This window comes from Mangifera indica, chromosome 15, assembly GCF_011075055.1.
Source record: "Mangifera indica cultivar Alphonso chromosome 15, CATAS_Mindica_2.1, whole genome shotgun sequence".
NCBI lineage: Eukaryota > Viridiplantae > Streptophyta > Magnoliopsida > Sapindales > Anacardiaceae > Mangifera > Mangifera indica.
The window spans coordinates 10,015,254-10,027,299 of record NC_058151.1 but is presented as its reverse complement, the minus strand read 5'-3'; the positions used below and the strand labels follow the sequence as shown (position 1 = coordinate 10,027,299).

Below are 12,046 nucleotides of genomic sequence, written 5' to 3'. Positions count from 1 at the left end.
ATTTGTCATCGCTAGTGCGATTTTCACCGTTTTTCTTTGGATCCAAGCCGTTTTAACAAGCTTGGTTTGTCGTATGAGGTACCTCTGTTTGTTTGGTGCCTCTTTTTTAGCTGATTTGTTGTTAATTTTTTTTATGTTCAATTTGAAACTGTTTTTTTAAATTGGAAATTGATGGCTTGAATTATGATCAAAATCGTGTTTTTTTTTATCAGTTATGTTGATCTAGGGTTTTGTTTTAGCTCTGTAGAAATATTTTTCCATGGATGTTCTTCGGAAGTTAAATTTCGATGTGGGATTGATAGTTTTGAAATCAGGGGAAATATAGATATTTGAAGGCAAGGATTTAGGATTTTAGACATAAATGGAGTTCTAAAATATTTCTTTTGACGGAAAGAGGTTGAAATTTTTTTAATTAGATAGTTTCTCGAATATGCATGAATCAAGCATTGTCATGGATAGTATCATAACAATGGTGTGAGAGAACTTACATGAAATTTGGATTTTCACACTACCATAAACTGTGATGTGAATATTATCTTAATTGATATAGCACAAAATAGTAAACTTTAGATGTCCTTTAGACAATCAGTTTTTTGGTATTTATTTTGGGGAAAACCATTTAGTAACTTCCCCTACTTCAGTTATAGTGCCTTACTGCAATTCTATGTTTTTACCTACTCATTCTCTATGAGATTTTTCTAATCAGTTCTATTATATTTAATGGCAGGACATTTCAAGAATTTTCGCCTATGGAAGTTTGATAGTGTCTGGCTTTGCCTTTTCATCTGCACACAGAACTGATGTTTGGGCTGTATTTGCTGTACTACTTCAGGGTGTTTGAGAGACAGATAGGTTCTAATAAGTACTCAGTGAGTGATCATCCTTTTTAAACCACTCGTGATTTATGTATCATATTTTTTATTTCCTACCCAACATCTCTGATGACAGAACCCAGTCTGAATAAAATTTTGACCCAGGAGTTCTTGTGCATCCACAAGAGACCCAGCCTATTCAGATTAGCAAGCTGACACAATTCCCCATCATATCTTAGTTTACTGTGTATTCTAGAAAGTAATCACTGCTATCTTGTGCATCCAGTGGGGACGATTAACTTATTTTTCATATTATATAATTATAATAGAGGGAAGTATATCTAATTATTGAGTAGTTGGGCTTAATAATATAGGTTCTGCTTGTATGCTGTATAATCAGAAGAATACTGATTGTAGTGTTGAAAGGTTGAAAGAAAACAGAAAATTATCAAGTGAAAAGTTTAGTTTCAAGCAAACATTAATTAACTTGGGAATGTCTGCAAAGGAGCTGCTGACTTTTACTGTTTACTAGGACAAACTGTTCTTGAAATGAAGAAGAATTTGGCTTGGTTCTTTTTATTTGACTGGCCAGATATTGGAGAGCTTATTTTTTTAGTGGTAGAAATGTGCCTAGTGAAAAAAGTAAATTGTTTGAAATGGATCAAAGTATTTAAAGAGGTTCCAATGTGTGTACAACTGATATGTTTTTTTATCATGTTAATTGTTTTACATGGTGTGATAGTTCAGTTACTTCGTATAATTTTCTTTGATTGAGTGCATCACTTTGAGAGGTGATTTTAGGATTCAGCAGCTTGTGAAGGTGATTTTTGATGTTTTGAGTAGTTCAACTGTCCAGCTTCCTATAGCCATTATTCACATTTGTCAATCATTCTGCTGATTTTGGTTCTGCTTTGTTGTTAATATTTTCATGGAATATGAAATCTTGACAGGTATTATGTGATTATTTGTGTTGGGTGTTATAAAATACTTTCTTTTTCCAACATGGCTATGTCATCTCCAAAATTAGCTCTAGGAGTTTGTGTTAACGTCACAGATATGGTTAATTGTTTTTTTTTTTTCCTTTGGTTGGTTTAATTGTACTTTCATGTCTTCTTTAATAGTTGTCATGCTCATTTATTTCCATAAATATTCTGTTTCTGTACTTTCATTAGGCTTTTATGAAGTTGTGGTAGAATCCCATATAGGGTAATTGGGTTTCTATGGTTTGATTAGTTACTATATAGTTTACCTTGAGTATCCTCTCCATCAATGATTGTAACACAAGATAGAAAACAATGTTTTTTCTAGTTGTTTTGAGTTTCTTTTTCTTTGGAATCTGTTTTTCTTTCATAAATATAGAATATGCTTCATGCATGCAGGTCTTCATCTTGTTCTCCATAATGGTTTCATTACTCTTTGAGGTCCTTGCACTAGCACTTCTAAAAGGTGTGTACTCTTTTGTAATCCTTATATGCTCCTCTAGTTTCTAATTTTTAAGTATTTGATTCAGCTCTTTGCATTGTGTAGATGACAGCCGTGTTGTGGTTTTATTGTCCTTTATTTTTGGTTTACTCTTTCGCATTTGGGAATGGCCTTTGGCAAATTGTGTTAACAAATTTCATATTTTTGCCAAAGTTAACCAATTCTTATTGGTTCAAGAAACTATGACGCACATCCCGAACATTAAGAGCCCTTCTAAAAGATTTGTTGTCTGACAAGTGATCTGAAAGGGAAGTTATACACTTATTCTTTCAATCTCAGGCTTGGAATGACATAATTTTTTTGCACTCACGAGCTCCTTGGGAAAAATCCTAGCGGAAGTGGGGTCTCTAACATGAGATTATCACGTTATGGAGATGGTTTTTAACCCAAGACATTAACTTAATTGCTTCATTCTCCTGTTCTCCTGTTTCTCTTCTTTTCTTTCTTTATTTTCTGGCTTGTGCATGCTAGATTTTACTCCTATCTGATCATGGGCTTAAAGGATAAACTATAAATGCGGCTGTTCTTTTTGTTTATTACTTCTCTATCTTTCTGCCTACTTGTCTACAATGCGAAATGGTGGAGAAATTGATTCATTTACATCTTTCTCCTCTTGCAGATCCTGCTACAAACCTACTGACATCTGGACCATATGGTCTTATATTTGCTTCGTTTGTACCCTTTTTCTTTGACATTCCAGTTTCGACAAGGTTCCATGTATTTGGAGTTCGCTTTTCTGATAAGTCTTTCATATATCTAGCTGGTCTCCAGGTTAGTGTGGGTGTAATTCATTACCTTTTGCCATGTCTGCCCTCCTTCCCCCTCTTACCGTAGAGATCTAGGGTCTAACATTGCATTCTGTCTGGCAGCTTCTTTTATCATCATGGAAAAGATCTCTGTTGCCAGGATTATGTGGGATTCTCGCTGGTTCCTTGTACCGTCTAAATTTCTTATGCATCCGCAAGGCAAAGGTAATTTTTTTCCTATAAAAACAATGCAAAGGTAATAATTCATTATAATGTTGGGACTGAAATAACTTTCTGAGACTACAAATGTAGACAATAGCTTGTACTCTGTTCAAGCATTTAAGCAGATTCTTTTTCATACAATTATGAGCTTCATTGGAGTTATTACATTGAATGCTGTATGGAAATGAAACAGATAAGAAATAAAATCAACTTAAATGTGATTTTTTTCCTTTATTAAGAAGAAAAGAGAAAGGAATTAATTATAAAATTGATCTATGGATTTTGCAATGAATAGCAATGGACTAGTCTGGTCTGGGTGTGGAAGTGTGGCATATTTGGAGGCATCCTTGAAGACTTGCATATTTGGAGTCGATGACTTCTGTAGGATTTCAGGCATAATGATGGGTGCCACCCTTTTAGTCGGTAGTTCCGTTTCTGATTGAAAGTCATAGATGACGGTAATATAAGTTGCCTCAGATTGTTTTAAATCTTCTGAGAGCATCCGTGGCACTTATTAGGTGGCATTATAAATTATTTTACAATGTCTTCTTGGAGTGAAGTACTGCAGCTGAGATATGCATATGATGTCAGGAAGTCTTATTCAAAACTGTATAAAATTCAAATTATTGGCAGTATTTCTTTTATTTGCATATGTTGTCATAAAGATTAGAATGCATTGTTCTTGATTTCACTGTTTATTCTTGTGACAGTTCCCTGAGTTTGTTGCTTCATTCTTTTCACGGCTTTCTTGGCCATCTGTTGGGAGTTCGCCTGCAGCACCTAGTAGAAATGTTGTAGGAAGTGTGCCATCCTACACAGGGCACCAAGTGGAGGCAAGTACCTTGGCTGTGTTTTTACCAGCTGCTAACTTGTTTTACTTGTTAACTATAGTAGTATTAACTAACCAAACCATGTGGGCATGATTCATGTTTTATGGATTCATTTTCATGATGCATGAGATTTGAACCCTGTTGCCCTAATACTTAATATCCTATTCTCTCCTCACCCTCCTGTGGGGTGGATAAAGTCTCTACTGGCAATGTTCCTGCTCCCAATTCATTTGATGCCTTTGTTTTGAAGGATATATTTAGTTCAATTTTTGGTTATATATTGCATTTTTTTTATGTTGTAGATGTCTGTAGTTTTATTTTTGACACAATTACCTATCTGTATGTCATGTTGAAAGGGTTGAGCTATGAACGGATTTGAGACAGAGACATGAATTTGAGCTAGGAAAACAGAAAAAAGAACTCTAATTGCAAAACAAAACAAAGGGAGATGAGAGAAGAGTGCGAGTTCTAAGAGAGAGAAAAGGCGTTTTTACTGAAAATGAATGAAAGCCCTAAATCATACAAATATTTAGGCGCTTTATATACAAAACAGTAAATTACAGAGTGGCCCATCATGTTTTGGTCATTTACAATGGAGACCCTGCCTAAATTTGATAATGTACTTTCGTCTATATACTCCAATAAGCTATAATTTTGTTCATTAGGCTTAGTTTGTTTTTATCATTATTTGTCGTTGCTGTAATTTCTCAACCTTTTAGTTTGGCTCAAAGCAAGATGAAATTGTAATTATATAATCAGGAAATACCTTTGATTGATCTCAATTGCTGCAAATGAAGGAAAGCAGCTTTGATATAAGTTTTTCCATGTAGATTAAAAGTTAAATGAGTTGTAGTAGACTTCTATTATGTACTTTTATTGGCTTTTCTCTATGACAGATACTTTAATGGTTAATATCAACTTCTCTTTATGATGAAACTAATTTGATTTTAGCTTGACTGTGATTTATAAATAATCTTATGCTCAAGCAGTTTGGGATCTTGATGTAAATCATATTTGACTTTCACTTCATTTGCACTTATCAGCATTCCTGAACAACTTATGTTTACTTTGATTTCAGAGAAGTTACCCTTCTCCAGCGCCTTCCATCATTGAGCCGCCTGAAGACTCCATTGCTATACTTGTTTCTATGGGATTTGACCAAAACTCTGCCAGACAGGCCCTTGTGCAGGCAAGAAATGATATAAATGCAGCTACAAACATCCTTCTTGAAGCACAATCTCACTAATTCTGAAAAAAAGAGTTGTTGAGAACTTTGAACCTGGACTTCTGGAATCCCTAGCAGAATCACATTGATGCCAAGATGTGGTGGGTAAAAAGAAATGCCCGTTATGTTGACCCAACTGATATGCTCCAGGAATACATCATGGCACTCATTTACTATTTAGGGTTTCCATTTTCTTTTCTTGTCGACGCTGTCTAGATCTGTAGCTTTAATCATTAACATATCACTATTTACAAACCAATATTTAGGAGCCTGTAGAATTATTTACCACATATTGGGAAACTTGCATTGCCTTATTGATCAGACACTTTTGTTTCATGCATTCTGGTGATTTGGCCGTGTGATTCCTTTTAGATGTTGTTAAGGTTGTAAATTTGCTTATCCTTATTCTTGAATTGGGTTATTCTTACATTCAACCATGCCTGCCTTTTGGGTTAAATTTCAATTGATTCTTCTTTCGTGCATATTCATTGTTGGAATTTACCATTAATGATTGTGTCAATTGCTGGGAATGCTGTTATGTGCAAAAAGCAAATGAGACAGTTCAACTTCAATATGAGGGAAAGCTTTAGGCATTTGTCTGATTAATGAAGAGTAATTCATCTCAAGGGGAAAATCTGAAGTTAATCACTGAGGAAGCCTGTAAGAAAAGAAGTTGAACATCCAAAACATAACAAAAGTAGAACTTCGAATTTTGACCCATAATTTATATGCCTTTTATCTAGCCATTCTTTTATCTATGGACTCAAAATACCATTGTCCTAAAATAAGTTTAATCAAAGGCATGACACACATGACAGTTGGGAAATATGCTGTTCATGGGAATAGAGCTTAGCTTTCGACGTGTCAGTTTGACTGAGAAGTTCTTCCTCCATTGTTGTCACATGACAGTTGCCTGATGGAACCTTCACATATTTTTCTTTGATTTACAGCCATACCTTTGGTACATTTCTAATTAGATTGGCTTTTTCTTTTTGAAGAATTAATTATTACTATATGAATAATTTCAATGATGACTTATCAAATTATTCTTCCTTTTATAAAGATAAAGGATACTGCACAACACCAGGGGCAGAAGTGCAGCTCATACTGACTTAATTTGGAGGATAAATCACAGAAGTTCATGCGGAGAAAGAGCTCAAAAGGGTTTAAAGTTGGCTATCTCCATTTCTAAGTAAAAACAAATTGATGAATTTTCACCACAAAAACACAACAGATTTAGCTACTTCCGGTTGTGGCCTTTGTGTTGTTTTTAGGTTTGTTTCAATTTACACACAACTCAAACTAAATTAGCTAATGGCCTTCTTATGTCTAGATTGTGCATCTTCGAATTGGTTGGAGATCATTTAAAATGATCTTAAACGAAGTTCCTTCTACTCAAATACCCAGAAAAGATAAAATTTAACTTGTAATAATGAATCATAATCATCCATTGAAAAAATTGCTGTTAACTGCAACTGCCCAAGAGCTGTACACAAAAAATTTGATTTCAATTTCTCAGTAATTTTAAAAGAATGTGATTGAACAACACATACAATCCCGTATAACACTTTATCACTGCAATTTACCACAATTTACAGAGCCAATCAGTGAGGTTCTCTTTTTCACTCACAATCTTGATTCTTTCATCAAGCTACAATATTTCAATAACACACTGTATGCGCATATCTTGGCTTGGAAGTACGGTCATACATCTGAGAGCCTGTAATCAGTGGAAAAGTAGTCAGCTGAATCATAAAGGGAACTCAGGTAAGTGTTATATCAGCACTCCTGATCTCTATCCAGGGTATAGACAGGTATTTGCCAATTCTTCGTGTTCTTCTTTGGATCATCAGTGAGGCTGAGATCGATATCATCTTCCTTGTATGTTTTAATGTATGTTTTGGCTCCAGCCAAGACAAGCCTCTCAACCATGAATAACTGGTAGTTATTCTCAATCACGGGATCTAGGATCTGGCTGAAGTTAGATGAATATGCTAATTTGTATCTGCAAGTATCAGTCACCAAAAGTCAATCTCAACTTAGCCACAACATGAAAGTTTTTATCAAATTTTTTATGTTACTTTCGAGCATTATTCTCATATTGGACTCCTAGAGACCTTATGTACCAAGTATTTACCTGACAGAGAGTGGTGAAAAGAATCCAGGTGTTCTCTCATTTGAAGCAATAAAAAGAGTCCGCCCAGGTGGAACCCATTCTTTAATCCTGCAGAGGATAAACTCTGGGCGTGTATCCCTGTCCAGATGAGGATGCAGGGTCCTTTCAACCCCATTCTTGTCCTTCCTGGTTTTTAGTATATCACCTCTACGTACATGCATGGCATCATAATCACCAAGGAGTGCCTTTATCTATAGACATGAAACTTGTCAGCGCCTAGAAAACTGTAAAATGGAATGAATTTTAAGAGTTTCTAAATGCTATAATTATTAGAAGCTGAAGCAAGGAGAATTATGGTCCGCTACAATTTGCAAACAACACTACCAGTCTAAATACATATATATGATATGGTTTTCAAATCCATCAAACTTTAATCAGTGTCATGTCCCTTGGCCAACAGGAAAACAGTGATGTAAAAGTATGTTTAGATATGACAGCTCTTATCCCAAATAATTGAGCTGATAAAAGATAAGGAGGTGGTAAATATATCTACCAGATTTTTACGGCTTTGGCCCTAGCCGTCCACTTTCTTCTCCTGAATATTAACCAAGAGGAATACCATATAACTAATCTAATGGTTTAAAAGCAATAAAAATGAAAACTATACATGCATCTTGACAAATATATACAACATGGATGATACTCTCTTCAACCAACATCTACAGAACCCTTGTGCTCACTTTAGGCCACATCCCAAAGATGACCCAGATTTGGCAGACTCTATCTTTACTAAGTTCTCTCTCTAAGAGGACTCTGCTGACACTCATCACATTGAGTCCTCACTATTCCACCACAAGTGTTCAATCAATTTAACTTGCTCTTGTATGCCGATTTGTAATAACGTGTGGTCCACTTTGTCCATCACGCATGTAATAGTTTTTCATTTTGCCTGAGCCCTCTTTGTAAAAGAGGCCGCTCCTCTTCCTTTGTAATCAATCCAGAAGTAATCAAGAAAAATAAAAAAATTTGTGTTTTCTTAAAAAGTTCTTCAAAATCTATTCACAAGGGGAACTTCTTGTGGAAATGTTTGCCTTGCATAATTTAGAGCATCTATCCATTACATAATAAGAGAAGTATGCTCTGTGCTTACCTATGTAGAGGATCTTGCACATCAAAAAATATGCAAATCTATGTTTATGATCTCTGATCCTTATAGAGAGATGTTCTGTATTCCATAGAAGTTTTGCTTGATAGAGTCAACAATTTCCCCCTTTATGATAAACATGGCTGAGAGGGGCCTTAGCCATTGACATTACATAGTCATTCAAAATTTCAAACTAATAGCCAATGTTGCTTTACACAAGTATTTCAAATCTGACAGGCTAAATCTACTCCACTATATCACAAATTATATCTTCAGTAAGTAATGAAGTTTATAATTTGTCATTAATTACTTTCTTTTTTCTCTTTTCAAGATAAATAAACTCTTTCAAGTATAACCAATTGGCATCTTCTGGCTTCATTAGAAACTTAAAGGTCCATTTATTTTCTAAGACACTCTGCTATGATTCTCATATTTTACAACCAACAAGAGCTACCCATAAAGGCCACTAATCATATCCTTCTTTATGAGTCACCAATCCAGTAAAGGGGCAAGATCTTACAATTATTTCTTAACAAGACATTCTTGGCTGACAGGTGGTCATATGAATTTCTATGTTAGATTCAGTTAATGTGAGCTCCAAATAAGGATGACTTGAACCCGACTTTATCACCATCGCAATCTATGAAAGAAGTATAGCCATATAAATTTCTATATTTGAGTTGGTTCAATGTAAACTCTACATAAGGATGATTCAAAACCAAGCTTGTCACCCTCCCAATCTATGAAGACGGTATTGAAGTTCCTCAGCAGATGTTACCCAAGAATTTGTCACAGCCACATAAATTACTTATTAATTTAAATGTCACATCAGCATAGCATGGACGAACACAAGCATTAGTCCAGTTGTATGTTATCTCACTAGCACAGATAATCAAGAACATCCTTTTCCTCAAACCTTTTTCATTAAAAAAAAAAATTGACGGCATTATATACAACAAACCTGTTCAGCTGCATCCCTCAATTTTTCTGCAGCCATTGATGGAAGAAATGAATGTGGCAGCAATATAGCACTATGGTTTTTTCGATCCTTGCATTCCATAAACCTAAATGACAACAATATTAGTGTGCAAAACTTGCTTGATACAAATTTTTAACTCATAGATAAGAAAAGCAACAACTTGCATTTTGCTACAAGCAAAGGCATTCAAAATCTTTACTCATTAATAAAGAATAACAACAACTTATATTTTGCAACAAGAAATGACTACAAAAGAGGAACAATGTCTTTTAACATTATTTCAGATGGAAAAGACAAACACGAATTTAGATAAATGATCCATGAATTTAGATGGAATAGACAAACATGAATTTAGATAAATGATCCATTCAACCAGAGAGTCAACTGAACTAACTCAGGCATTATTGAGGCCAAACGTTTGATTAAACTCAAATATAAGGATAAATAAGGGAACAACATGTCACAATTAAGTTCTTAAAACAACAGACAAAAAGGTTTAACAAGAAACAATTCATAATAGTATGGCTGTAACTTTCTCCAAATTGATCAAACACTTGATAGTTTCATTAAGGACACCTAAACAAGGCAAATTCGTATATTCACAATGTATGTCCAATATAAGAAATATTTCTTTTAAATAAAATAACTTAAGTTCCCAGAATATTCTGAGTGACCTACAATGAAAGACAGCAGCATGGTTTATCATTAAACTCTGTTACTTAATAATACTGAGGTCAACCAACTAAAAGATTCTGAGTCTTACAAAAGGTGATAACTGAAAGCCAGCATAATAAATATATCAAATTACCATGACAGGCGGTTAGCAGTTCGATTAATGAGCAAGAGCTTTGAGTAGCGAGTATCATCTCTGAGATCAGCCCGACTAACACCTTCCACATGCGCAACCCCTCTAACTCCCAACTTCATACTTGTCATTAGCACCTGATACCACATTTTTGAGTTGTCTAGAATGACTGGTGCAGTTTCAGATATAAGATCCACATCGTACAAAGATTCAATAGCACAAGATTCATCTGCCCACCTACCATATGAAAATGAAGCAAGTTCAGATTATTCAATTGTTCTATTTTGTCAACTGAAAATAATGTTATTAGTATTAATGAACTAAGGAAGAAACAGGTGAAAGCGATTCCTTTTACAAAACAAAGCACCTGATTCTGGAAACTTTAGGGGGGGAATCTTCAATAAATTACCTTTCCTCTGAACTTTTATTGTTAGACTGATGAAGGATGCCTTTTGCATTGTGCATCGGATTGATACAGATCCTAGAAGGCATGACCAAAGTTCTGCAGAAAACTAACAGGATTGAAACACTAAACAGATACAAATACATAAGAGAGAGAAAAAGAACCAATCCACTGTTCATTGCAGAGTAACAAAGATGCTAAATGAAACTGCTGCCACTAAACATCCGGTAAAAAATCTAGCTTAAACTTCATTTGCTCATAATCACATGAGAAGACACTGCTAAGATCTCAATTAAAAGCTTTTGAGATTCCAGCATTCAAATTCCTAACTTTCTTCACAAAAACTAATCTGCAACTCAAATTCGCCTAATCTTTCAAACTTTCGGGGCTCAATTCCACAAGAAAACGAACAATTCAATATATAAATCCCACAAGCTCAAAAGGTTTTCAATAAAAAAGCTTAAATTAATACCTTTTCAAAAACAAGGCTTCTTCAAGGGCACACCTAAGGCTAGATTCTTGATGACCAAGGCCGGCACAAGGTTCACAGATTTTACCAGGGCAGTCAATTCTATTACCCCAATACAAGTACTTTTCTTGGAGAGTGTGCTCTCTCTTGTTCCTCGGTCTTTTTAAATTTCTGAAGGAAAATGAGGAAGAGAAGGAGAAGCCATTTGTTGAGAGAAGAGATGAGAACATGCAAAGAAATGCAATGAGAGAGAAGAAGACGAAGAGAATCAAAATTGGAGATCTGGGTTTTGGCTTCAGCTTCAGGGTTTTGGTAGTCGTCGCCATTGGAGTTAAACGAAGATGGTAGAAGCAAATGAAACCACTAGACTAATACTTGTACTAAGAAGAAGAAGAAGAAGAAGAAGAAGAAGAAGACTGATGCTTTGCCTTTTTTTTGGTTGATTACCGATTCGAGTTTGGGGCTTTGGCATAAATCACCAAAATTCCCCTGAAATTTTGTTAAAGAACAATATCCCCTAAAATTTTGAAAAAAATATTAGATTCCTTTTTATTTCGGTTAAATTTTAAATATGAAAAATAAACTATAAAAAAAGACAAGATAAATATATATTGATTTATGACCATCTATTATATATATAGAGCTAACAATATATGATAAGAAAAAAACTGGATTAAGGTTAAGTTTTTTTTTTTATAAAATTTAATTCGAGTCAACCAAATACAACTTAAAATTAAATCAAGTCGTATTAGAGTTAATACAAAAATTATTCGAATTAATCTAATATTTAGAAAAATGTTATTGTTATAGATT

General features: G+C 34.5%; 3 protein-coding genes across 3 annotated transcripts in view; 2 read left to right on the top strand and 1 right to left on the bottom strand.

Moving 5' to 3' along the window:
* Positions 1-5,799, top strand: part of LOC123198384 (rhomboid-like protein 20) — a 9,053-nt gene extending 3,254 nt beyond the window's left edge. Inside the window, exons 5-8 of the mRNA XM_044613086.1 lie at positions 2,914-3,065; positions 3,164-3,265; positions 3,973-4,095; positions 5,171-5,799. Of these exons, the coding sequence (XP_044469021.1) occupies positions 2,914-3,065; positions 3,164-3,265; positions 3,973-4,095; positions 5,171-5,338 (545 nt within the window). The 3' untranslated portion in view covers positions 5,339-5,799. The remainder of the gene's footprint in view (positions 1-2,913; positions 3,066-3,163; positions 3,266-3,972; positions 4,096-5,170) is intronic.
* On the top strand, positions 799-2,692 carry LOC123198385 (rhomboid-like protein 20). The gene is made up of 3 exons (XM_044613087.1): positions 799-869; positions 2,192-2,258; positions 2,340-2,692. Exons 1-3 carry the CDS (start codon positions 801-803, stop codon positions 2,525-2,527), a joined length of 324 nt encoding a protein of 107 aa, XP_044469022.1. The 5' UTR covers positions 799-800; the 3' UTR covers positions 2,528-2,692.
* Positions 5,800-6,804: 1,005 nt separating the features above from the next.
* On the bottom strand, positions 6,805-11,641 carry LOC123198383. The gene is made up of 6 exons (XM_044613084.1): positions 11,237-11,641; positions 10,771-10,863; positions 10,365-10,598; positions 9,539-9,641; positions 7,455-7,684; positions 6,805-7,322 (listed from the first exon to the last, which is right to left on the bottom strand). Exons 1-6 carry the CDS (start codon positions 11,557-11,559, stop codon positions 7,097-7,099), a joined length of 1,209 nt encoding a protein of 402 aa, XP_044469019.1. The 5' UTR covers positions 11,560-11,641; the 3' UTR covers positions 6,805-7,096.
* Positions 11,642-12,046: the final 405 nt, after the last annotated feature.

Bases quoted from the DNA above. Each gene is read 5' to 3' on its own strand.
- LOC123198385 (XM_044613087.1), top strand. From the start codon at position 801: ATGTTTGGGCTGTATTTGCTGTACTACTTCAGGGTGTTTGAGAGACAG. The intron at 870-2,191 runs GTGAGTGATCAT...TCATGCATGCAG, and splicing joins TAGGTTCTAATAAGTACTCA to GTCTTCATCTTGTTCTCCAT. The intron at 2,259-2,339 runs GTGTGTACTCTT...TGCATTGTGTAG, and splicing joins TGCACTAGCACTTCTAAAAG to ATGACAGCCGTGTTGTGGTT.
- LOC123198383 (XM_044613084.1), bottom strand. From the start codon at position 11,559: ATGGCGACGACTACCAAAACCCTGAAGCTGAAGCCAAAACCCAGATCT. The intron at 9,642-10,364 runs GTAATTTGATAT...GTTGTCATTTAG, and splicing joins ACTGCTAACCGCCTGTCATG to GTTTATGGAATGCAAGGATC. The intron at 7,323-7,454 runs GTAAATACTTGG...TGATACTTGCAG, and splicing joins TTTTCACCACTCTCTGTCAG to ATACAAATTAGCATATTCAT.